The sequence below is a fragment of the Marmota monax genome, unplaced genomic scaffold (assembly GCF_021218885.2).
Source record: "Marmota monax isolate L192 unplaced genomic scaffold, Marmota_monax_Labrador192_F-V1.1 WCK01_AAM20220418_F8-fsc00226, whole genome shotgun sequence".
Taxonomy (NCBI): Eukaryota; Metazoa; Chordata; class Mammalia; order Rodentia; family Sciuridae; genus Marmota; species Marmota monax.
Window position 1 is genome coordinate 1,396,558 of NW_026693142.1, and position 26,874 is coordinate 1,423,431.

Here is a 26,874-nt window from a genome sequence, read left to right on the forward strand (position 1 = left end):
CAGTTAAATACCAAGTAGTTTGGCATTAAACAATTTCTTAGTGCTCTTAGTTAAAACTAAAAATGAAAATTGTGTTTAAAAGACTACTGTGCTTTTAAAATTGAATTAGTCTTCTTAGTTATTACATTATTACTCAGATGGACCCAGCAGATGAGGTTGGCCTATGCCTTTGCTCTGTTGATGCAGCATCGACAGGAGTTGGGCTGCACTGTGGCGTGTGGTATCAGGTGGTGGTGACTGACGATCGCTGGATGTGCCTTAAACGCCATTTCATGCAAATCATGTCTGATGAGACTGCTGCATCAAATCAAATTTTTTTTCTGTTGATAGGCCTTGCAGATGAGCATCCAGACTTTGTTCTATCCAGGAAAGAAAGTCTTTCTTTGAATTCTTGCTGTTTTTACAACATGCCTGCAGTGCCTTGTAATTATTAGCACTTAAGATAGGGGAGGAATGATGGGCATTTTTTCTTATCAAATCTATTGAGTAGTAGCAGAATGTGGTGGGAGATCCTTCCAGCTGTCAAATGTTGTCAGGCTTGCAAAGAAAGAATGCAGTTTAAAATGCAGGTGACATAATACCCAACATCCTCCACTTGCTTGTGGGTTTCTGATTAATCATGATTACCATACATTATCATACCATCAAATTTAATCATATCAATGAATTCCCATCTGCAGCAGTAACAGGAACAGCTAAACACTGTGGTAACAGCTATTAAAGAAGGTGGTTGATCAAATTCAGTAACCCTTTACTTTGACTTGCTGCTGTCAGCTCACATTGTATGTGTTGGGTGGAGATAGGACTGACTAAAGGCCACACTGGAGGCCAGAGAAGACCCATCCAAGTCTTACAGAACTGTTTTCTTGTGGAAAACTGTTGGAATCATTGAGCTACTCTGTAAAAAGGTATGTGTTAAATTATTTTGTTCACTTTTCAGTAAGTGAAACTATTAAGTTGACAGCAACATCTCCATAAATCCTCTTTGGTCATACAGTGCCATGTAGATGGCCATCTGCAATTTAAGAATTCCATCTGTGAATGTGGGACAGTAACACAGAGTTTTGAAATCCTTCTTCCTGTGCCAAGGAGATCTCTATGGTCAGTTTTTCATATTATATCCTACAGAACACACCCCTTTTTAAATTTTTTTTTAACATTTGTTTTCCTGGGAGTTTTTGAAGACCCATAAATCTGATTAGATGTATTATTTAGATTAAACTTTGAAACAGGTCCTTGAAAGTATCAAAAAGCATTTCTTCCAGAAGATCAGAATTTTTTTCACTTAGCAGTCCTTTTAGTGATCTGATCTGGTCTGTGAGTTCCGACCGTTGCTTACAGTTTTGTGATTGCCACAGTGAGGATAGAAGACAGACCCATCACCCCAAGAGTCCATGCTGGTCTTCCACAGACCCTAACAACCCTTGAATGCGTCTGTTCCTGCAGTTCTGTGGTAGGAGTGGAGTCTTACAGTATGTTTTTCTCGGCCTGGCTCCTCTTCTGGAGCATAAGCACCTGAGACCCTTTTTTTTTTTCTTTTTTTTTTTTTGCATTCCTTCAATAATTGACATTTGCGTGTTGCTATTCTAGTATATGGGTGTCCATTTACTAGAACATTGTGAGGGACATTGTCAGTGCCTAGGAGTGGGACTGAGAGTCTTGTGTTCACAGAGGGGAAACTTAAACTCTGCTTTAAGTTGGTCTGCTGATAGTACTGCTTTGCTTTGTAAATGGATTCCTTGTTTTGACTATACAGAAGCAGGTTTCCTGAACCATGTATCAGTGAAGATCCATGATACATGTAAAGATGATGGAGTGACCACTGTGTTTCAGATGTTGTGCAGGGCTTGTGTTCAGCAGCCTTATGAAGCAGAGTGGTTGTTATTTTACCCATTTCACAGATTGAGAAGCTGAGTCATAGGAAAACAGATTGCTTCGGTTCATATAATTCCAGGGGATAGAGTTGGAACCAAGGCTCTCTTTTATGCTGTACCCTCTGCCTGAGTACTAAAATGAACTTCAATAAACTAAGGGAAAAAATCAAGAAACTGGATCAGACTGACTAACACTCACGCCATGTGGGAGATCTGCTAAGTGGGCCTGTTGTGAGGAGCATGTTGGGACATTGTAGGAATGTAGGGCTTCGCATTTTGTGAAGGAATGTGAGTGATCTTTAGTAGCTTTGGCAGAAGTGATATTTTGTACTACAGAAAAGCTTCTTGACTTGTAGTGAGTGCTCTGGTCTCCTCTTTCAACCAGTAACATTGTCTTCATGTATTTAAATCATGAGGTCCCCATCCACCCACTCCCCCGCCCGCCACATGAAATCTGGTACTTGGCATTGGATATGTCCTTCTTCAAAACATTAAGTGTGTGTCTCTAAAGATGAAATTATCTTCCAGGAAAATGAATGTAGGTATTTAAACCAGGCACAACCCAAAAGAAAAAAAAAAATTATGGAGAATGCTGAGATAAGAGGATTAACATATTGTGATAGAGGGTTGTAATTTTAATTATGTGAGGGGTCACTAGTGGTCTTTATTCTTCACATTTAACCCATTTAATCAGAATTAACTGAGAGGTCTTCTTAAGTGTCAATTGATTTCTTACGTAGTTCTTTGCATTTTAAGTGAGATTAATAAATGAAAACATAGAGGAAGGTTGTAATTTATTGAGATTCATGAAGTTTCAATGACATTGTTAAGGTATTTAATTAGTCGTATTAAAATATACAGACTGACCCTTTTAGGGAAGCTGATAAGTCACATCATAGCTGTTAGAGCCTTTATATTCTTGGCTTTGTATGATTAACTTTGTGCCGAGCAATTTATGCAAAGTTTCCTCTTTATTTTTGTAACTGAAGTTATCAGTTCTTCCTGAATAGGATTAATATAGATAGCATCATGTAATTAACAAGAGATGCAAAAAAGGGAAGTATGGTCTGCTTAAGAATTATGTGGGGGAGAGTGATAATTCCTTACCTTGGCGTTTTAAAGGGATATAAAGAAAAGCGAATTATTTGAAAGGATTGAAGTATTTTATTTCAAAAGGTAGAATGGCATTAGTATTAAAAAGTTCTGTTAAATGAAGTAGTCACAACTAACAGTCTTAAAATTAATTTTGCATTTGCTAGAAGAAATTTGTATGATTTATTGTTCTTTACCACCTGTGGCATGTGAGATATTGCTAAAGGAGGGAGGGATCCCGTCAGGAGATGCTCTTTGTGGTGGACATTGGCTTCAGAAACTGGGTTCTGTGGCATTACTTGAAGACTCACTGTATCAGCAGAGCACTGAAAAGAGTCTGAAAGTACAAGGTCTTGTCCTGAGCTGTCATTCATTGATGGTAGACCTTGGACTGGTCACTTTTAACTCTAAACCCTGCAAGGTGTCAGAGCTGCATCACTAGCTGCTGCAAAGGCTGTCCTGGTTGATGGGTGCTGCTTCTCTGAGGACTGCTTGACAGTGGGGAGAGAAGCTGTTCCCGTGGCTCACTGGCCCCAGCTCATGACTATTAGGACTTGTGGTCCTGGGAGATGGTTGGAAGAGAGTAGTTGTTTATCATGACACTTTAAAGGTTGGAAATGGTTTTTCGTGTGATTTTGGATAGGTGCTAGTTTTCCTGTTTTAAGCTAAAACTTCATAAAAACATGTTTTTCATTTAAATTCCTCTGATTTTAAAAGTGTGTTAACAGTGTGTCCTTCACTCATAACAGGGACTCCTTTAACAGAGACTGGCTTCTGTCTGGCTGGGTGCTGCCTTTCTAGCAGCTCCGTGCGTTTCCCATTTCCCAACAGAAATTGTTTTGGTGAATCGTATTTGTTTCTGTTGTATTTATCTGTTTGAAGCCTCACTTTTGCCCCCTTCCTGGAAAGAAATCTAGTCGAGCATACATGCACACAATTTAAGAGAACAGTCTGTTTCACAGAAGAGAGTTTTTACTCAGGGCCACAGTTGTTTGTTTGTATTGGAGTCAGTGCAATCAGCAAACCTCTCCACAATCCAGAGGTCTGTGTCACACCAAGAAACAACATTTAATCATATTTTTTAAATAACACAGAACCTTTGATTACTGATTTGTTGTCATCCAGAAAGTTCTGAAGATTATGTTAAAACACGTTTAGAAGTGTTTGTGCAGATGAGGATCTCTTATCTGAGATGGTTGAACCAGAGTGTTTTAGATTTCATTTTTTCAGATTTTGGAATGTTTATTGTGGACTTTGTTCATTGAGCATCCCCAGTGCAAAAATTTGAAATCTGAAATTGTTCTGAAATCTGTAAAGTTGAGTGTTGATGGCTCAAAGAGTTTTAAATATCAAAAAAGTTTCTGAATTTTGAATTAGGGATGCTCAGAATAATGTTGAAATGCAAAAGTAAAGACGGAGTACTCCTGCTGTATTTCATACATAGAACATTTAAGTTCCTATGAAGTGCAGTATTGGTTTTGGTAGATAGGAGCACATGCATACCATAGATTTCACATTAAAAGTGAAAATATTTTTAAATGGAAGGTAAGAATTTGTCCATGAAAAAAAGTAGCCAGATCCATTGAAACTCTTCATGCATATTGAATATGTAACTGCTTGATAAACCCATGTTGTTAGGAACACTTTTTCTAGCATCTTATCTAAGTGGAAATATTAAAGAATGATGAACTAAAGCATCATTAGCAGTGAAGTCTAAAATTAATATTATGGTAAAATGCATGCATTTATTACTGGTAAAAAAAACATTTTAGTGTGTGTTTTTTGATATGTATTTCCACTTTTTAGCCTCCCATTCCTCCTAAGATTTGCTGTTAGGTAGTACCTTAGAGTGAGAAGTTATGCCCCAGTTTAGACTTTGGCACAGTGAGGGTTTCCTCCACGTCACCTAAAGTAGTAAAAAAAAAAAGCTGCAAGAATTTGAGCTTTGGACCTTTCTCTTCCCCTTCTTTTAAGCACAGTGTCACTTGCCTATAATCCTAGTGACTTGGGAGGCTGAGGCAGGAGGATCTCAAGTTCGAGGTTAGCCTCAGCAGGTTAGTGAGGCCCTAAACAACTTAGTGAGGCTCTGTCTCAAAAAATAAAGAGACGGGGATGTGGCTCATGGTTAAGCACCCCTGGGTTCAATCCCCAGTACCAAAAATAAATAAATAAGTTTCTAATATTTGTGGTTTCATTAAGATGTCATAATTTTGTTCTAACCCCGACTTCTTAGTTAGCTGGCAGTCATCTGGGAGTGTATGGTTGTTGCTGCATGTTCTTGCAGTGCCTCAGGTTGAGTAGGGTCAGGCGGGCTTTTAAGGGGGTGGGAGGGGTGTGGCATCTGAAAGAGTTATGTCCTCTGTTACACACCTAGGACATGGGGAACCATTAATTTTGTCGGTAGTAAGTGGCAGACAAGGCATTTGATTTTTAAATTCATGAGAAGGAAGCATGGTTTCTAAAAGTTAAGAAATATTAAGTACTTTTGCTTTGTCTCTTTCTGTGGTAGCATGTAGTTATTGAAAATGTTAATCTGTAAGAACTTGTTTGAATTTTTTATCCAAAGGAATCCGATTGCATAATACTTTCTGTTGTTATAATTTGACTTCTTAACATGCATGTTTTTCTGTTATATTAGAGACTGTGGACTTTTGTTATGGTACAAATTGAATTTCTTTTCTTTTTTTGAAGTAAAGCAGCTTCATAACTGTCGCTTACGGTTGTGTTAAATAGATAGCAGAAAATGGCATCTTTGAGAAGATAAATGTCATGAATGTCCAAAGTAGACATTTAGTCTTTTGGGTTAATGGGAAAGAAGGTCAATAATTGCATGAATTTCAGTAAGCTGAAGAATAATATTCTGTAGTGCTATAATAATATTAAAATCTTGAATTAATTTTTTGATGCCTTTTTTTTGTACTGGGGATTAAACCCAGGGGTGCTTTAGCACTGAACCACACATTCCCAGCCCTTTTTGGTTTTTTTATAATTTGAGACGGGGTTTTGCTATGTTGTGGAGACTGTGCTTGAACTTGCAATCCTCCTGCCTCAGCCTCCCAAGTATCTGGGATTACAGGCGTGGCCATTGCACCCAGTTTTCATTTTTGACTGTTGCATTATAGTAGAATCACTTACTTTGTAACATGTCATTTATATATGTGTGTGTGTGTGTGTATTGATATTTCTGTATGCCTACATACACACACACATATACACACACAGAAGCAGGCTGACCCCTGGAGATAAATTAGTTGTCAGTTCCAAAGGAAAGCTTGGAACTGTATACATTTCCGAAGATTACAGGATGTTTTTCTGTCTTTCACTTTTTCCTCATTGTTTTCTTTAGGGCCCTCCGGAATTCCCACAGCACACACCTGGACCTGTTCCCAACAGTTTCAGCCAGCCCCCACGACTTCCTCTCCAGGACCAGTGGAGAGCTCCACCCCCACCCCAGGAGCGAGACCCTTTCTTCTTGGGAGGTACACAGGAGTGCTGGCTGGCGCTGGGACATGATGGAGGCGTCATTGATGATGCAATTGAACAGTCACTATTAAAACCAACCTTCACCCCTAGTGGGCGGTTGTTAGAGCCACAGGCCTTTAAGCTGTGGCAGCTGTGCCTGCCATTTCAGACGTTACAATCAGACAGTATTGGGTATCCGAAATGTGAAAATCTCACTCAAAGAAGGAAAGTGTTCATAGAAAATGACCCACAAAGCAATCCAGCAATAAGAAGCAAAAACTAGCCAGGTGCCGTGGTTCACGCCTTTAACCCCAGTGGCTTGGGAGGCTGAAGGGGGAGGCTTGCGAGTTCAAAGTCAGCCTCAGCAAAAGTGAGGTACTGAACAACTCAGTGAGACCCTGTCTCTAAATAAAATACGAAATAGAGCCGGGGATGTGGATCAGTGGTCGAGTGCCCCTGAGTTCAATCCCCAGTACCCCACCACCACCCCCCGCAAAAAAAAAAAAAAAAAAAAAAAAGAGGCAAGATCTAGAATTCTTTCTAAATGTTCATACTCTGTCACTATTTGTCATTTTTGTCCCAGGGTAAGAAAGTTCATAAAACTGGTCTTCTGAGAAGTGCATGATCCGTTTGACCTGAAGGTGGTGTTGTACTCCTTATTCAGTTTCAGGTGAACCACGGTTCCCCAGTCATCTTTTCTTGGAGCAGCGAAGTCCCCCTCCACCACCGCCTCCACCCACACTTCTGAACAGCAGCCATCCTGTTCCTGCTCAAAGTCCCTTACCATTCACTCAGCCCGGACCAGCGTTTAATCAGCAAGGACAGCAGCCAGTGTTCCCGAGAGAGAGGCCCGTAAGACCAGCCCTGCAGCCCCCAGGTCCAGTGGGGATCCTGCACTTTAGCCAGCCAGGGTCAGCAGCCACCCGGCCTTTCATTCCTCCTAGACAGCCCTTCCTGCCTGGCCCAGGACAGCCGTTCCTGCCCACGCACGCCCAGCCAAACCTTCAGGTATGCACATGGGCCAACCTTGGGGCAACCAGTCTATGCTGCAGGGGAGGAGTGCTGTTTCACATTTTCACTGTAGTCTTTAAAGAGTAAGGTTGTTAGTGTTAAATGTACTATTTACTAAACTCTCTTGATGATACTGCTATCTCCTGAAATACTAGGAGAAATGGAAAAATGTGTCATTTGGGGGGAGTCGGAAATGTCACTATTAGGAGTTTTTTTTTTTTAAATATCTTTATTTTGTTTATTTATTTTTATGTGGTGCTGAGGATCGAACCCGGGTCTCACACATGCTAGGCGAGCGCTCTACCGCTGAGCCACAACCCCAGCCCTACTGTTAGGAGTTTTTATTTTATTTTTAAATGACTTTTTTTTTTTTTTTGTAAGAGAGAGAGAGAGAGAATTTTTAATATTTATGTTTTAGTTTTTGGCAGACACGACATCTTTGTTTGTATGTGGTGCTGAGGATTGAACCCGGGCCACACGCATGCCAGGCGAGCGCACTACCGCTTGAGCCACAACCCCTGCCCCTGTTAGGAGTTCTTAAAAGATGTTCTTCAATAAAATTAGGACATGTTTTGATAATACAGTTGGTCATCTTTATAAGATGTCTTGAAAGATTTACCAGTGTAAATAAAGTGCTTTGTAAAATTATGTTCCCATACTAGATAGTGGGAAAAACCCCTTGGGAAGAAAACAGTGTTGGTGTTGACTCAGTGTTTGGCAATCTCATATGCCCTCTGCTGGTAGGTGTTTCCTGGGCTGGTGGAAGTATTTGTGGCATCTTTCTTATCCTGTGATTTCTTCTTGGATTTTGTGTTTATCATTAGAACATACAGTGATGGTCCACCTGAGTTAACCACTTAGAAACAGAGGGTATATGTCTAAGCCAAGAGGAAAGTGATTGTTATCTAAGGTGTTAACAGAGGTTGAGGTGGTTTTTAAATTTTTATTTTAATGAAAAAATATAATTAATTCTTCTCTATTGCAGAAATATTAGAATATAGATAAGTTTGAGTAAAGGAAATTAAACAATCCTGTTTCTCAGAAACGGCTGTCATGAACATTTCCTTTTTTTTTTTTTTTTTTTCTGGTACTGAGTGTTGAACCCAAAGGGTACTCTGCCTCTGAGCTACACCCCAGTCCTTTTTATATTTTATTTTGAGATAGGGTTTCTCTAAGTTGCACAGGCTGGCCTTGAACTTGCGATCTTTGCCTCAGCCTCGTGAGTTGCTGGGATTACAGGTGTGGGCCCGTTGCACCTGGCGTCATGAACATTTTCATGTATACATATACGTTTTTTTTTTTTTTTTTTTTCAGTTTTTTTGAAGCAGTGTGTCCTCATCCCTGTGCTTTCCTCCCAGCTCCCATTGCACTTCAGTGAATCGTCTTTCACTACTGCACGTGACCTTGGTGCACAAAGCTGCCTTTTACACTGATGCTGATTTTGCCCGCTTCTGTTGGTTTCAGAACTTTAGTATCATATTGGAGGTTCTGTGTTTGCTTGCATCCTTAGTTATTTCCTTCACATAAATTCTTGGAATTCTTGGTAGAAAGGATTTAGGGCAAAAGTACATTTAGCTGTTACGATAGTAGCTGTTGATCATTATTGCACTTAGAAGATAGCATTACCTTCCCAACAAAGCCAAAGTAAAGCCTTGGCACCATGTAAAGTTTGTTTCTCAAGACGGGATTTTTAAGAGGACAGTTGAATTGGGTGTAGCTCGTTTATCTGTTTGTGAATTGCTGTTTCTCCTTGTCTTGAACTGGAAGGGGCCATTGCATCCTCCATTGCCGCCTCCTCATCAGCCCCAGCCCCAGCAGCAGCAGCCCCAGCAACAGCCCCAGCACCATCAGCACCAGCCCCAGCACCATCAGCACCAGCCCCAGCACCAGCCCCCGCTCCAGCCCCAGCTCCAGCCTCCTCACCAGCCGCCTCCCCAGCACCAGCCGCCTCCCCAGCACCAGCCACAGCACCAGCCGCAGCAGCACCAGCATCACCACCACCTTCCTGCCCCTCCGCCTCCTCTGATGCCCATGTCTCAGCCTCAGTTCAGGCCCCATGTGCAGACTGCTCAGCCTCAACCCAGCAGCAGCCGGATGCAGTGTCCCCCACGCCAGGGGCTGCGGCACGTGAGTATCCAATGGCGTCTTCACTGAGGCCTCCTAGGGTATTTTTTGACTTTGAGAACTCAAGAGGCATAATTGTTGAGTTAGGTTATTTTCCAGTTCTGATTTAAATTAACAAGTATGTCATACATTTTTCTGAAGTGAACACTTAGGAAATTGTTTTCTTGAATACAGAAATTAATGACTTATCCCTTTTATACACCTTAAAGAGTGTGTTAACTGATTTTTGTCCCATCGTCCCAGATGTGGGACAGTTATGAAAACACAAATTGAGCAATAGATGCACCACTTACGGTAACTTTGAAATAATTGTTTTTAGGCATCTATTTTTTTGAGATAAGTAATAGACGAATGATTGAAAAATATTTTAAAATTTATTTTGAGAATGGCATGAACTTTATTGCAAAAGTCACTTCTAAGTAAAATCATATGTATGTAACTGGTAAGTAATAGAAGAAATGTTCTCACTAAATATTTTTTAGAACTAGATTGTCATTTTTCTAAGAAGGCATGCATTTCATATTATCAGTGGTGGAAAAGAGCTGTCCTATAAATAGGACACTGGGACAAAGCCTGTTGCATCCTGCATACCCATGTGAGTGCTCTGCCTGGACGGCGGCATGTAAACCGGCCACGTCATGGGAAACCGAAAACACACTGTCAAAAAATTATAATGTAACCCTTCATTTGACCAAAAGTAATTGTTGAAGAGATCATGGAAGTCACTTCTTTGTATTTTATGTAATGTTTGCTCAGTGTCCTATTTATAGGGTGGCTTAATTATCTATAAAGGATGTCTGATCTATTGTCCTGGTGTCTTATTTCTAGGACTCTCTGCAGTTCTGTTCTTAGTGGTGACCTCTATGGTTATGGTTTTCAACCTATTTTAATATACCTGTGTCATTGAAATATTTGCAGATTTGAAAACTTGGGACTTAGTAGATTTTAATATTGGCTTCAGCATCTTCTGTATCTAGGTATTTCTGTGGTAATAGATGTTAATTAAAAGGCATATAACTTTAGAAAATACTTTTGGGTGTTGGTCATTTTACCTTGATCAGTGACTTAATTTTGATGCACAGATTGCCTCTTTGGGCTGTAAACAGATAAGTAAATGAATTCAGGAAAAATGTAACTATCCTGCCACCAGGGACTTCTCAGGTGCCTGGGAATACAGTGATGAACAGAAGAGACAGATCTCTGCCTTCAGGGAACTTATATTCATTTGTGGGAAACTCCCACACATTTCTTTGTCAAGGACTTTGACTAAATACTTGATTCCTTCCCTGTTCCACATTACATTTTGGTGACTTAGTAGAAATGGTTTCCTTGAGGATTACTTGAGGCAGACAAAGTGCTTGAAAGAGTTGTGTTGAAAATGCTGGCCCTCCATACTGAAGCTGCAAGCCACATCACTTGGTGTGGTTTCTACACTAAGCAGGAGGCTGTTAGTCTGTGGGCACGTAGGCTGCCTTGGGCAGTGTGAGCCCTTGGCATCAGAGGCTGAGCTGCCTTCGTGCATGGGGGAAAATAACTGGCCAGAAGAGATGCCTGTTACCGATGAGGATGCCCTGTCATGTTTGCACTGAGTCATGTGCCTTTTTGTGTCCTTCAGCCACATTTCCAGTTGTAATCAGAGTCTGTTTCTTCTTGCGATAGAATGCAGCATCTCAGAATGTAACCAAGCGGCCCATGCAGCAGATGCAGCCCACTGCTCCCAGAAACAGTAATTTGCGCGAGTTACCCATCGCGCCATCACACGTAATAGAAATGAGTAGTAGTCGCTGCTCCTCCACGCCTGCAGCTCAGGTGAAGCCGATCAGCACGTCCCCACCTGCAAGGGCTGTGGTGGCTTCCAGGAACTCACAGGCGAAGACAGAAGCAAAAGTCAAGCCAGTGAGCCCTGTGGCTCAAACTAAGGAAGAAGCAAAACCAGAAACAGAGGTGGGACATTTTCCTTATTAAAAAATACTTGGTCAGGGCTGGGGTTGTGGCTCAGAAGTAGAATGCTCACCTGGCATGCGTGAGGCACTGGGTTCAATCCTCATCACCACATAAAAGTGAAATAAAGGTATAGTATCCACCTACAACTAAAAAATAAATATTAAAAAAAAAAAATACTTGGTCAAAGAGGAAGCTGTGTAATCAGCTCATTCACTCATCCAGAGTGTTAGTCACAAAATCTTCCCAGCTTCTTGTCCTCTGCCTGCTGGATCCTTCTTTGAAGCCTACTAGCATGTTCAGAGAAGAAACACTTTTATTCTCCCTGGCTTACAATATTAGACTTCTTGTATTTGTACATTTGTCATTGATTATATAGAGTCAACTTATACTAGGGCTCACCAGTGTTTTCTTTAAAGTGCACAAATATTCTATAAATATTTTAGGCTGTATAGTACACACTGTCATCATTACTCAACTCTGCCATTTCAGCACAAAGGCAGTTTAAAAACAGTTCTCCAAAGAGTGGATGTGCCTGTGTTCCAGAAAAACATTCCTTAGAAAACCAGGTCAGGACCAGGTTTGGACTGTGGGCCCAGCACAGCCTGCTGCCCCTTGACGTGCACTGTTAGGTTTGGGTGGCTGTTTTTCAGTTTCACATTCTATCCTAGATAGGACCACTTGTACTATTGATCTTCAAGATTCGGAGGAGTTTGGTTTATTTAGAATATAGTTACACGTGTAGTTGATAATTTTAAAACAGGTATAGGAGGTTGTAAGTATAAATAATAAATGCAGGTCAGTATTTTACATGACTTGTAATTTGAGGTCCTCACTTCCCATACGCCTCAACTTTCTTCCCTGTTAAATGAGGATAAAACAAGCCAGAGTATGCACCTGGGACTTGGTAAGAGACAAAAACATGGAAGTTTTATCAGTATTAATCACATTTATGAAGAATGTAATGAAGTAGCATGGTGGATTAATTACCTCTACTATAGTAATGATGGCATAAACTGTTTTCCTTAGGTAAAAATTTAGGTAAGTTATGATTTCTTAAAATTTTATAAAAACCAACTGGCACTGGTTTTATCTTTTAATTAGTTAATTTTTTTTCTATCAAATTTTCTTCCAATAATTCCTCTAGCAGTTGTAATGTTGCCAAACCAGAATTGTAAGTGAAAAGTCAAAATATTGAGTTACTGTTTAATAAGCTCTAATTAGATCTAGGGTGACTCTTGGTGTTATAATTAATATATAAAAATTATTGTAGATTAACAAGCAGGATTGGAGTGGTTTATAAAGAATTCTTTCCCAAAATTTTGATAGTGCCTTTAATTTACATAGCTGGTTCCTGGCTGGTATTTGTGCACTGATTTGGTTCTGAAAAATAAAACCACACACATGCTTCTTTTCTTGTACAGTGACAGTGTCTGCATGACATGAGAAAGGGACCTTCTGGACACACCGCTACCAGCCCCCTGCTGTGTGCTCCTTTTGTGCACATTGGGTGAGGTAGAGGGCTCAAGAGTTCTGTAGTTACATTTTTAGTTTTTTTAATATTTCTTTTTTAGTTGTAGGTGGACACAATACCTTTATTTTTATTTATTTATATGTAGTGCTGAGGATCGAACCCAGGGCCTCACATATGACAGATGAGCACTCTACCACTGAGCCACAACCCCAGCCCTCTGTGGTTGCTTTTAAACACATCATTTGTGGAAGTGACTTGGAACTTACAGGTCACCATGGTATAAGCTGAATGTCCTAATTTGTTATTTTAATATTCTGTGTACCTCACCGGGACTATACATTCTATTTTTACTTTTTAGAAGAAATATTGTCTTTGCTTAGCCAAATGTGGTGTATTATTTCACACTCCCAGTTAATGATGATACAATGAAGGATGATTGTCGATGGAAGTCTTTCTCAAGTCCTGCTGTCTGTATTCCTGAACACGGCCTGTGACTCTTGATTGTGTGGGGACATACGCTAATGAGTAGTAATTTCCCTGTGTTCCGAATGGTACATTGGGGTCCTGTCAGTGTGTCTATAGTTCCCTCCTCGCTTGCTGCCTGCACCCTCTGCTCTTCACCTGGCTTTCTGGCTTCCCCTGGCATTACTTCTTGCTCTGCGTGCCTACCTGGTAGCAGACCCTTACTGACCCTCATTTCCTGTTTAAAATCTGTCCTAGACTTACTTTGAGATGAGAAAACCCAGCTGTCAGAATTGCCTTTGAGGGAACGTGCCCTGCATGAGGCTCCAAGGCACTAGCCAACTCCTCTGCATTCTTGTTTTTACTTTCCTGATCCTTCAGGTTTATTCAGGGTAGATGAGCTTGATAATAGGGGGATCCCAGATAGATTGAACACTAGGACTCTTTTTATAAAGGATCCGTGGGAATGGGTAGTTTTTATAGAATACCATTAGGTTTGTAAAATGCTTAACTTTTTGTAGGCTTTCCTCATTGAATGCCATTTATGAAAGTTACTGGACTTTTTCAAACGATTTTTTTGATAGGCTTTCGGAATGGTTTCAGGTTGGCATATTTAAGGGATTCCTTATATACCATTAATATTCCAATACTGCAATTGGCGACATTTTGATTCTGAGGAGGGTGCATGAGTTCAAGGTCAGAGAGATTGACTTGTGCTGTTCATTATAACCAATTATTCTGTGACAAATGAGTTTGAGATCAGGCTGAAAATTCTGTACGAAAAATCAATAGTTCTAATCAGGCCCTTTCAGGTCATTTACACCCCACCTTTTGTTGGTTTGTCAGGGAAGAGCCAGATAAAAGCCGGGTGATGGCAGGGCCTCCCTCCTGTTGCCATTCCCATTCAAAACATATTTTGATATCTTAAATGAATAGTTTAATTGGTTTCAAACTTGTAAATGAGTGGAAATTCACATTATTTCAGTTTTTAATATTCTGATAAGATTTTCCAAATTAGCTTTAGCTGTGTAATTTCCCCCCGCCCTCCCCAGAGGAGGGAATTATACTTAGTCTTTAAGCAGATTTTGAATGCCTTCTTTCAGACACTAAATTGAAAGATTTTCAGAAAATGCATCTTCTTAGTTGAAATAGATGGGATGGTTGCCTTGCTTTATACAGAAGAGTAAACTCTGGGTATTTCCATTTTAGTTTCCTGATGAAGATGAAGAAACAAGGTTATATCGCTTAAAGATAGAGGAGCAGAAACGCCTAAGGGAAGAAATTCTGAAACAAAAGGAGTTACGTCGGCAGCAGCAGGCTGGTGCCAGGAAGAAGGAGTTGCTGGAAAGACTTGCACAGCAGCAGCAGCAACAGCAGCAGCTCTATGCCCCGCAAGCCCCTGTGGAGCAAGAGGAGCAGGCGGCTGCACCCTCTCCCACTAATGGTAACCCGCTGCTACCTTTTCCAGGTGCACAGGGCAGGCAGAATGTGAAAAACAGACTTCTTATTAAAAACCAGGATGTCACCATTTCAAATGCTCAGCCTAAAACATCAAACTTTGTACCATCTGGTGCTAACATGCAGTATCAAGGACAGCAGATGAAACCACTGAAACACGTGAGGCCCGCCAAAGCAGTACCTCAGAGTCAGATGCAGCCTCTGCACAAGGTGGTCCAGGTCAAACCTGTGGAGGTGGAGGAGCCCACACCCCCTCCACAGGCAGCTCGCCCAGTGTCCCTCCAGGGCCGGCCTCAGGACATGAAGCCTGGTGTGAAGAGGACTGTCATGCACCGGACCAACAGTGGAGGTGGTGGAGATGGGCCACATGTCAGCTCCAAGGTCAGGGTGATTAAGTTGTCAGGAGGGGTAAGTTGACAGAGTTTTACAGATGCTTTTGAATCTGTTTCTTCTATAAGGTCATGATTTTCAGAGATAAAAATTGCCACTGTTGGAATCATATAGACCAGCCTTTACCACTGGAAGTTGGCTTAAGAATTGTTTAAATACTGCTTCTATCTGGGACCCATTTGAATTGTTTAAATTATCTCTTGAGTCAATTTAATGAAGACCAGGGTGGCATCCCACAATTACACATTTCTTAGGTTTAGCTTCTTTTTGTAGATAATTTGTGATAACAAATTGTTATAAATTTGTGATAACAAATTGAACAAACTTGATGCATCAAGTTTGTTGTGAAATAAAATTTCCTTTACACAAAGCAAATGCTTGGCTGTGTGTAGCTTGAGCTTCAGTGAGCAGCTGTGGGTGGAGAGGGCAACCAGCATGTGTACTTGTCCACTTTTAAGCACCATTGGACTGACATTCATACCTGTTTTTCTATTTTCAAGACACATTTTCCCCTATCCCTGTTTTTTAGGCAGGGTCTTGCCAAATTGCTGAGACTGGCCTCAAATTTGTGATCCTCCTGCACCCCCAGGCTCTGGGATTACAGGCTTGTACCACTCTGCCTGGCTTTCTCCATACTTCTTTTTTAAAGTAGTTATAGTTCTAAATTAATCATGTATGTTCTTACCATGTGCTTTCAAAAGTAGAGCATGCCCTTGCTTTATTTAATTGTTTGTTTATTTATTTGCAGTACTGGGGGTCACAAACAATGCCTCGTGGGTGCTAGGCAAGCACTCTACCACTCAAGCTACATCCCCTGCTCTTTCTTTTACTTTTGAACAGTGTCCATTTCAGATCATTTTCAGTAAGGCACAGGAATTGCAGTTTTACTGCAGTTTGGATAATTTCAGCTCTTTGAAGTAATGAGCTACTGAAGATAGATTCTCGTTATAGAAGGTTCCCCAGGAAAGAGGTGATGAATAGAGTTCCTGCTTTTTTATTCTGCCACATGATCCTCATGTAGTAGGAAACTTGCACCTGTGGCTTTAATTACGGCGAATTTAGCAAATTCTGTGGTCCATGTAGAAGTTGTACTCTACAGTGCTGATACACATTGAGGAAAAAATGGGAAGGCTGTAAACAAGCTTTTAGAGTGAACCCACTAGTAATCACTGTATTAAAAGTGCAAAATATGCACATTGGGAGGGAAAATCATCTCTAACTGATGCTCTGGGAGAAGGTGCTGCCTAGGAATGTGAAGGAACGCACAGCTTGGCATTACACTTGGGAGTGGCCTGGGCTCCGGAACAGATCACTTCACTAGTTGGCCAGTTAATTAATTTCAGTGCTTTTATTTCTAGGTTTGTCAAATAAAAATACGACTTTTACCCATGTGCTATAAGAAAAATTTTATAGACTAATATGTTAGAGATTTCGGATGTAGAATATGCAATAAGGAAACCAGATTTTGCTTTATTTGAGTCTGTTTTTTCTCACCTCTATTTATCGGGATTCAAAATGTTGATAATCAGAAGATGTTACATCATATTGTTTTACTATATGAAGTTGTCTCTAGATGTGAACCCAAGCGCCTGCTGGTTTCCGCAGAGGCTTTGGCCTTTCAGATATGAGCCTTGTTTATGAGACTGCTGTGTTGATCAGAGTCTCGTCATTCTTGGATTGCAGACCTGAGTGGAGGCATGGCTGCTGCTGGGAACAGGCCTTCCCACACCGGCCAGTGCCCCGTCACGGCAGCAGGTGGAAAGGGCTGCTTGCACCCTCTGTCTCGGTGGATGGCAATGGAGGAGGGTCAGTTTTATACCTTCAGCAGCTTTTAAACAAGCTTTTAAATACTACCTTTCATGAAATTTTATCTACTGAAATTTTTGCTTTTTCTGCAGTGTTAAAAATTTTTTTATATCAGATCTTTTTCCAAAATCATGCTACCTAATTTTTTTAATACTTATTTTTTAGTTTTAGGGGGGACATGATATCTTTATTTTATTTTTATGTGGTGCTGAGGATCGAACTCAGTGCCTCATGCATGCTCAACCCCAGCCCCCATGCTATTTAATGTTATATAAGTGGGGAAAACAAAAGAATTTTCCATGAAAATAGCTATCTGCCAAACCAGTACTTGGGAATAACTGTTCATTTGCCTCTCCAGTTTGTAAATGGCTAGTTAATTACAGACATGTTCGAGTCTCAGGATTAGTTCCAACAGCTCTTTCAGTATATTACGTTGGCAACTTTTGGCTGATCAGATGTGTCTCTTGCTTGTATCTCTCTGAACTAGGATGAATAGCATTTCCCTAGTGATGCTGCTATTGGGTTGGTTTTTTCCTTTTGGAAGTTGGTGGGAACCATTCTTAAGAGAATGTATTCATAATTGTGGTTAGTTGCTAATTGTGTGTTTTTTCAGGCTGTGAAAAAAGGAAACAGATGAGTGCTGTCAGGTTTGACTTATGGATGCCCTGCTAGCTAATGGCAGCTTTTCTTGTTGATCTGTGTACCCCTCGTGTTTGGTTATGAGCCCTTAACTTCTTTTCCTTATGCTGTGGATCTTGTGTATAAGGTTTCCTAGAGAGGTACCCCAGAGTCAGTTTTATTTACTTTTTCCCTAACCTGAAGGGTTTCCTTCACCTTTTTCATCACTAATGAATTTAACGAAATGTCTCTCTCTGGTTATCAGTCTCCTGCTCGTAGTCCTCCTTGAGCTCAGTTAGGAGACTGTGTGACTGATGCCATCCAGAGCTTGTCCCCCGTGGATGACCACAGTCTGAGTATATCACGGGATTGCTCATGTGTGTTTGTGAAAGCAGAATTTTTTTGCCATTCTTCCTACATTGCTCAGTTGGAAATATCTTACAACTTAATTAGGCTTCTCATAGTCCTTATGCCTGTGAGGCAATTGTGAATCAAAACAGAGTTCTCTTTTATTTCCCTATCTAATTTTCAGAATCAAACCATTTATCTTTGGGTTTATTAAACTGAGCTTTTGAAAGGTGGAAGGACCTGAGTCTTAAGAAGTGGGCTTGTATTCCTGCCCTTTGTTAGGTATGTCATCTTTAAGGTGATTTTGATTCACCCTGTCATAACATGATTTCTGATCTTTTATATGGGTCCTCTTTGTTCAGCTTTCTGCATTCTGGACGTAGGGAACATCTTTAGAGGAGTTTCCTAGAAATGACTTCTTGGTGTCTCTGCATGGTCATGATGATGTCTGCAGGGGCTGGCATCATACTTGGTGTTGGCCTTTCTGAGATCTATTTTCATAGGGTACCGAGCTTGGAACACTCCTCCTTGAAGACCGTGAATTGACCCCTGAGCCTAGATATGTGATACATAAAAGCAACATGGCTTTGGGTGCAGAAAGACTCATGTTTGGATGGTTGTCTTTCTTTGCTTCCTTTGAGACCCTGAACAGTTCTTTCTTTTCTCTGAACTTCATTTCTGACTCCAATGGGATTGATAAAGGTGCTGTGAGGAGTTGATACGTGAAAGCTTCCTGCAGGTAGAGGCACTTACAAATTGTTTTCTTTTTAGAATACTTGTAGAAATCGGGGGTTTCAAGCTGGATGGGAGCAGTGGCTGCTTTCTATCTAATGTTGAGCATGTACTCTCAACATCTATGAGGTAGAGGTTCATTCCTGTTCCATAGGCGAGAAAGCTGGGTCTGAGGGAGGTCACATCACCAGCTCAGGGCCATATAGCTCAGTGGCAGGGCTAAGCCTCTAGCTTCAGTTTCACTGTGGCTCTCCAGCCCCTGGCTTTATTCCAAAGAGTTCCCTATTCTACCTGCTCATTCTTTTATAGTGTCACTCATTTCTGTCTGAGGATGGTGTTTTGTTTTTGGTAAATGTGAAGCAGTAGGGCTTAGAAAATTGTTGATGGAGGCTTCTGGAACCAGGCTGGTGATTAGGTTCCATTTTGCTTGCCCATGCCCTCCAATTGGTAGTGACTGACTGGAGCAGGATGTACAGAAAGAAGGACCTGATGATTAGTGAGCCACCCCGACTGTGGGTGCTGCTGGCTAGGGCTTCCTCCTGCATGCTGATTCAACCATCCCAAGGAAGGAGGTGATGAGCATATGAATCACACCAGGTCAAGTATCCCATTTAAAACTTGGAGTAGAAATTATTGCAGGATTTAGAAAGTGAAAGAGAGCCTTTTGCTATGAAACTAATCCTGCACTGTTTATATGAATTTTTTTTTTCTTCTTCCCATTTTACTTTCTGGATTTGATAGGTGAGATTACAAAAGGAACAAATTGATGCTGCTTATGTCAGATGTCAGCAAATACTGCTTATAAAATTTAATGTGCCCCCCCCCCCCGAACGTTATTTACATAACTCTATTTAAAGAATTGTATTTGGAATGGCTATCTTTTTACGACTTAGCATTATAGAATAGTCTCTATTTGCTCATTTCATTACCACGAAATCAGAGCCACCGCATTGATGTATATTTGCAGGTATTCCTTGCTTCCTAATCTTGCACCAAACAGAGTTTAGTGATACACAGTTGGTTTTTGTTGTTGTTGTTGTTGTTGTTTTTAGTTGTAGTTGGACACAATACCTTTATTTTATTCATTTATTTTTATGTGATGCTGAGGATCAAACCTGGCACCTTACATTTGCTAGGTGAGTGCTCTGCCACTGAGCCACAACTGCAGCCCATAAAATATGATTTTTAAAGTAATACTGGCACAGTTTTTTAAAAAATGCTTTACATAATGGTTGCACCCTATTGTTTTGCAGAAAATTTGGTATAAAATCTATGCTGATTATGTGGAAGAATATGAACTTCAGAAACTGAAAGAGAAGCCTTGTTAAATCATTATTCTAGTCATAACTGATACATAATCGAAAACTCCGTTCAAGTAGTAATAGAGCAAATATAAAAAGAATCACCTGTTTACTTCATGTGAGCTTACTATGGCGGCCTTTACCCACCCTTGGAGAGTAGACCCAGGGAGGAATCAGAACAATCACTAGTCCTGGGAAAGAAGGTCTGCTGCAGGGGCCTTCAGCTTCTGGGAAGTAGCTGGTCTCTGCTGTGTTTGCATCTTGACCATCTTCTGGAGGCTTGCCCTTGCTGCTGCGGCCTGATGAGCCCCAGCTGCTCACCAGAAGCTGGGGTCAGGTCTCCTTCCAGGGTTGCTACAGAGAGCTGAGGCTGTAGTTGGGTGAAATGAGTGGCAACTCAGTAGCACTGTGCTTAACTTTCAGTTTGGGGGTGGGGCGGGAGGGGGTTATTCTGAGTAACTGTAGGTAGTGTTCATTAAGAAAATAAGAGCAAGTACTTATCAGCTGCTTTATTCTGATCAAAGCAATGGAAATTTTAGGAATTTGGCTGCAAATTAAGCAAACAGTCCTTTGTTCTGTGGGCCACACAGAGAAGTGGGAGAAGCAGAGAATGCCCCAGCAGGAAATCCAGCTGTCCGGTTGTGATTCTCTTACATTTTATTTTTTAAAGGCTGTCAAAAGCTCATACAGAAGGTCCCACTTTATCTGTGGGAGCTAGCTTTAGAGGACTGGCCTGGACTTGTAGGTCTCTTCCCCTCCCTCCTTCTCAGGAGGTGTTCTGTAGGGAGGTGTCCTGCTCCCCTGGTCTCTCTGGCTGGCTGTGTTGATGTTGGCGCAGCTTCACTTTGAGAGAAGTTGTAAGGGTAGTGCAAGGAGCTCCTGTGCACCTTTTCCTGAGCCATTGCCTGCTTGCGTTTTCTTTCGTCCTCACCTCTCTTGTGCTCTTACACACAAACACACACACACACACACACACACACACTTATTTTTCTCACAATTGTTTGCCAGTAGATTAGAGGCATAGTGTGTTACCTCAGACCGGAGACATTCTCTTATAAAACCAAGTTGTATATTGCAAAAATCAGAATGTTTCTTGTTGAGGAACCATACCATCATCGAAGCCACCGTCTGGATCCTGCCTAGGGTTCAGTCCAGGGCCATGTGCTGCATTTGTTGTTTCCTTCAATCTGGAACAGTTTCCTGACCCTTCGTTTCTATTTTTTTTTTTTTTCCCTTGACATTTTAAAGAGCAGAAGCCAGCTAGTTTGTGCAGCATCCTTAGTTTGGGTTTGTCTTGTGCTTCCTCCTGATCAGTTTCAGGTTGTGCACTTTTGGTAGGATGGCCACAGAGGGCTGTCATCCTCAGTGCCTCCTCCAGTCCTGAGGTCTCTTAGGAGTGGGAAGTTTGAATGGGATCATCCCAGAGATGGTGTTTGCCAAGTGTCCCCCACTATGTTTAGCGCTGAATGTGCAGTCACTGGCCAGTCATGTGTGGGAAGGTACTGTCGGCTGTACCCCTTCTGGTCAGGGAATCATGCCAGCAGGCACTGATGCTTTGCTGCTGCTGGTGCCTGTGTGTGTCAGTCCTGTGGCCGTGGCTCACTCAGGCTCTGTCAGTATAGGCTTCTGAAATCTTAGGTTACTCAGTCAGCTACCATTATAACTATTTACTTTGATGCTAGAGAAGTCCCAGATCAGCCAGTGAGAGTCCCTTTCACTGACTTCTATGTCCTTGAATTATTCCATACCACTCTTTGACCTTGTGCTTCCTTCCTGTTCAGGAGAATTCCAGTGCCACTTGTCTTTCTGCCTGGCTCTGGGATTAGTCCTGTCTCCAGGCAGCTCCAGTTCCTCAGAGTGGAACACTCAAGCCAGGGGTGCTGTGTTAGTTTTCCATCACTGTGACAAGAGACCTGAGGTCGTTAACTTGCAAAGAGGGAAGGTTTCTTGCTCACAGTTTCAGAGGTTTCAGTGCATGGTGGCTTGGCCTGTTGACTTTGGGCTCTGTTGACGTAGAACGCGGTGGTGGGAGCACCTGGCAGAGGAGGCCTATTCACCTCATGGCATCCAGGAAGCAAAGAGTAGCATCCAGTGTCCCAGTGTCCCCTTCAAGGCCGCAACCATGGTGACCTAACTTCCTCCCAGCAGGCCCCACCTCCTAAAGGTCCCACTGCCTCCCATGGCACCACAGTTGGGGACCAAGCACTTGGTCTTGGGGGCCATTTAAGATGCAAACCATAATAGGTACATATGGTTCTTGTTAGTGCTTCTAGGCCTTTCATGTGGGCTCTTCCTTCTTCAGTGAGTTACAGAGAGAGAAAAAGGAATCCTAAAGGGACTGCTTAAATAGGTCAGATTTGTTGTGTGTTACATTTCTTGAAATAGGTCATTAACAGGGAAAAGCAAAGTACTTTTTTGCCACATTAGGTTCATTTTTTAAACCGTTGTAGTTATTGGATAGTTCTAGGAGAAATGAACACTACTCTAAGTTTAAACAAGGCCCTCGTCCTCTGTGGGCCAGGGGCAGGCCAACGCATTGATTTTGGCAGCAACCAGAGTACAGGATGACTGATAGAACCGTCTTCGAGGGGCATCTTCTTTGTGGCAGGGGTGGAGATAGGCTGGACACATTCCGTACACTGGACCGTGCCCCAGGTGTCGTGGTAGTATCAGCAGGTCCTCAACAGCCAGGAGTGCGGGCCTTCTGCCTTCTTCAGAACCCCAGGGGTCAGGGCTTAGTTGGGTGCCAGTATTGATGAGGTGTATATGTGTCCTGCGGGGTGCCTTTGAGCTGCTCGAGCTACCTACAAAATAGGAACTTCTCATCAGTGAGCTTACAAGAAAACAAGCACTCAGCGGGCTCTGGAGATGGGACCACAGGCAAAGGCAGAGTGATGTGGCATCACCGACTACACAGCAGCAGCAGAAGGAGGGAGAGGAAGGCATCTGCAGAGGTCCCATGGCAGCTGCTACCTGAAGGAAGGCCGTTCATTTGGAGTACAGACAGCAAGCAGTGCGTCTGGAGAGGGCTTCTTCAGACTATTTTGAGTCTTGATTTCTAGAGCATTGAGAGCCATTGAAAAGTTCTTGCGGAGGGATGATGGGTCAGTGTCCTTGCCTTGCTTTGGCCTAACTGCTAACTGGTATAGAATCATTTGTTTTATCCCTTTAAAACCATCTGTCACCTTTTGGGAACTACTGCTTTAAGGGCAGTTGCAGTTCCTCAGCCCTTCATGCTGGGGTAGGTTGCTTTTCCCCTCCCTCCTGCTCTGTGGATGTGGTGTTCTGTGCCTCTGGCCCCCAGGGGTGCTGCTGTCACTGAGGTACAGCCCTGGTGGGCCTGCCGCACTCCCCTGGCTCCTGGGTGCTGCTTCTCACTTAGGAGGCTTTGGCTTTGTATTCCATGTTTGTCTCCAGAATTCAGGACCATCACACAGATACATATATTTAAGAAGCTTAAATATTAAGCTGAAAATATCACCACGTAGTTCAGTTTGTTCTGTCAAAGCAGCAGAAGCGTGGGCAGTGTTTCCCTCATGCTTCTGAGGATGAGAGTAAGAGTCATTTCTGCAGACATTTAGGTGATGCCAGGAAGTGAGCAGTACTTGGAACCCCCCCCCCCAAAAAAAAAAAAAACACGAATTCTTCTTGCTGATTCCTCTAGTCATCTTTTCATGCAGAAGTTTGTTATCCCCTCCCCAGACTCCTTTATCTGATTTGTAGAATGGGATTGTATTATATGGCCTATTTGCTGCCTTACAGATTTTGTTAAGTGGTAGATGTGCCATATGGACTGGTTTTCGTGAGACCTTGGGAGCAGCACCCAGGAGAATCCATACCCAGCTTCCACAGTCAGGCTTGAACACTGCTGGCCAGCCTGCTTCTGGCAGAAGCTAATTTTGTAGGGTGATCTGGTGGTGCCTGGTGCAGGGTCTCTTAGTGGGCCAGGTGGAAGTGACTTGGAGCATGTTCCCACGCCTGCAGGTTTAAAGGACAGGACCACAGACAGAGTGCTGGAAGACGAAATGAGAAGGGATGCTGCCATTGACAGAGGTGGAAGAAGTGGAGGCAGGTGGCACAGGCACACAAGATAGCCTCCTAGGGGCAGTGGCACCTTTGTTAGTCTCTGGTAGGGAGAGCTGAGGTCTGGAACCTCACCCTAAGTGAGGGTCCATAGTTGGAAGAGCCAGACTTTGTGGCCTAGCTGCCTAAGAAACCACAGTGTACAGAGCCCCACCGTCTCTGGCAGTTCTTTCTTCTTTTACCTGGTGGTTTGTGCTGTTCAGATTGGAGGATCCAAGTATCAGATCCCCTCATAAATTCAGGGCTTTGGTTTATGTATTTTTCAAAAAGCCAGCTACTTTTGCTCTTTAAAGATTTTCTCATGCGTAACAAATTTCAGAAGGATAGGTTGTTATGAGAGCAAGCACTTGAATAACTGTGCCATGTTCTTAGAATACTGTAGAATCTAATATGTATACTAATAAGAAAATCCTTTTAAGAAGTCCAGAAGTTATGGATTCTGTCTGCCCTGATGTCTTTAAACTCATGAATTCGATGTGTATTCAGCCTGTATAGGACCTGTTACCAGGAGGAGACAGAGGTAGTGTCTTGATTTCAGTTGTGTCTGTGCTTGGTGTCCTGGCCACTAGGTGAGGATAGTTTATTACAGAGAGGAAGCGAACATTGCAGATGTGAAGTGCTCCCACCCTCTCTCACATTGCAGCAGTTTGATTAGGAAATTGACCCCAAACCTGGAAGAGAATGTTTATTTCTCTACCTTTTCTCCTTTAATCCAGCAGTCTTGTGTTTGTATTTAGAAACTTGATCTAGCTTGCATATCATTTACCATGCAGGTTCTGAATGAGCGTCACAGAGATCACAGGGATAGGCCCTGCATTGTTGAAGTTAATAGAAACCTGTACGGGAGGGCTACAGCTGTGAGATCCTCAGCATTGTGGGTGACAGCGAGTACGGCCTTATCGGGAGCAGGATTCGTGCGGGGCTGCCCTGGGACGCCACACCACTGTCCTTCTCTGTGTCCTGACAATGTTATCTGTCCTCTCAGCACAGAGTATCAAGTGTCTGTCAGGAGTACGGAAATTAATTTAATGTCACCTGAAGACATGCAATTAATCTTTTAGAGGTTTTCATAAACCTTTACAGAAAGAGTTGCCAGTTTGGCGGATTTGGATTTTGGGGTTTAGAAGAAGATAAGGAAAATTAATTTTTCATCAGGGTTAATACAAGCTAGCAGGGCCACAAAGGCTGAGAAAAATGGTTGGGGAATTTGTCAAGTGTTGTCACTCCAGAATAATGCTGCTTAACGTCTGATAGGTATAATCAAGGGTTGAGATTTCTATGGAGAGGGATTAATCAATTTGCTCGCTACTGAATGCAAGTCAGTGATATCACTTCTTCATGGGGTTTAGGAATGAAAATAAGATTTGATCTGTCAAATTGCAAGAAGCCCTGACAGTATCAATAGGCATTTTTATCAATACAGTTAAATCATTTGTTATAAATAAATTTGTCCTGCTAATGTTGGTGGCTACAAACTTCATTTTTTGTAAGATTAAGCTGATAAAAAGTATTCCCTAAGCTTACTTAATTCAGATAGTTCTTCTTAGATGTTTTTAAAAAGCACTAGTCTGAAGAGACATGTTTATTGTATTCATTTAAAAAAAAATGTGAAAAGAGAAACAATCAAATGTTTCTGGTTTGGACTTAGGTGGGCCCAAGCCCTTTCCCCCTTTTCTGCTTTGGAGGAAGAAGAAGATAGCTAAAGGTGTATCCATACTCTGCCACACAAGGAGTTGAAAACTCCTTGGATCAATTTACCTCTTAGGACTGGAGCATAATCTGCCCCCTCACAACCGCTGATCTGCTTACTTTCAGATACAGATTGTTGCATAGGTGGTTAATTGGAGTTTGTTAACGTTAGCTTAACTAAGTACTAATAAGTGTAGGACCACTTTCAAGACTGCCACTGTGTGCATAGGTTATAGGAGATTTATCAGTAAATAGGTAGCTTCACTTTGGCTTGGTTCTCACTCAAGTTCCGTCTGTCTGTGGAACTATGGGTCTGTAAAATAGGTCTGGACACAGCTCCGTAACATATAGATGGGTTGACCATTTTCTGGTGTTAGCCCAGAAATTCAGAGTTTTATTTCCCACTGTAATTAGCTTTTCATTGTGCTACATTGAAAGAGAATATTTAGACTCTTAATTGGACTTTTATTTTTTCAATTTTTCTTATAAATTGAAATAGCTTCTTATTTTTATATTTAAGCCTTGAATGCTTAACCGCCATCTTTAAAAACATTCAAAGCACAGCATTATAGGACTTTAAATGAAGTAATTTAATTGGATGATGGCTCATTCCTTGATCCAGTTCTTCTGAAGATAGTTGTAGAATGGGTTTGGTGTAAGTACCTCTCTTGGAGGTGGTGTGGACTCACATCTTTGTGCTTCTTCCACGTGCAAGGGGAGAGTGCCGCTGCTCAGCTTCAGGGAAGCCCGATGGACAGCGGCGTGGGGGGAGCCTGGGTGTGTCTCCACCCTCAGCCTGCAGCTCATGTAGAATGACACCCTCCCTGTTGCAGATCTGAGGAGCACCCGGGAACTTGGCAGGCACAAGAGCTTGTCTTGAACCTGGGAGTCTCCACTCCACTCCCTCTCCAGTACTGCAGTGTGCTTGGAAAGCCAGGCTGAGGCCTTGGGCGCGTTGTGAGTGCCTGGTTTCCAAGTTGTGTCTTACAGAGCTGTGTACTTGTCTCTA

General features: G+C 42.0%; 1 protein-coding gene across 5 annotated transcripts in view; it reads left to right on the forward strand.

Moving 5' to 3' along the window:
• Nucleotides 1–26,874, forward strand: part of Rbm33 (RNA binding motif protein 33) — a 98,620-nt gene that overhangs the window by 57,698 nt on the left and 14,048 nt on the right. For all 5 annotated transcript variants that reach the window (XM_046455134.2, XM_058582857.1, XM_046455136.2 and 2 more), the window contains 5 exons: nt 6,313–6,445; nt 7,093–7,436; nt 9,207–9,566; nt 11,223–11,507; nt 14,650–15,306. In XM_046455134.2, coding sequence (XP_046311090.1) covers nt 6,313–6,445; nt 7,093–7,436; nt 9,207–9,566; nt 11,223–11,507; nt 14,650–15,306 — 1,779 coding nt within the window. The remainder of the gene's footprint in view (nt 1–6,312; nt 6,446–7,092; nt 7,437–9,206; nt 9,567–11,222; nt 11,508–14,649; nt 15,307–26,874) is intronic.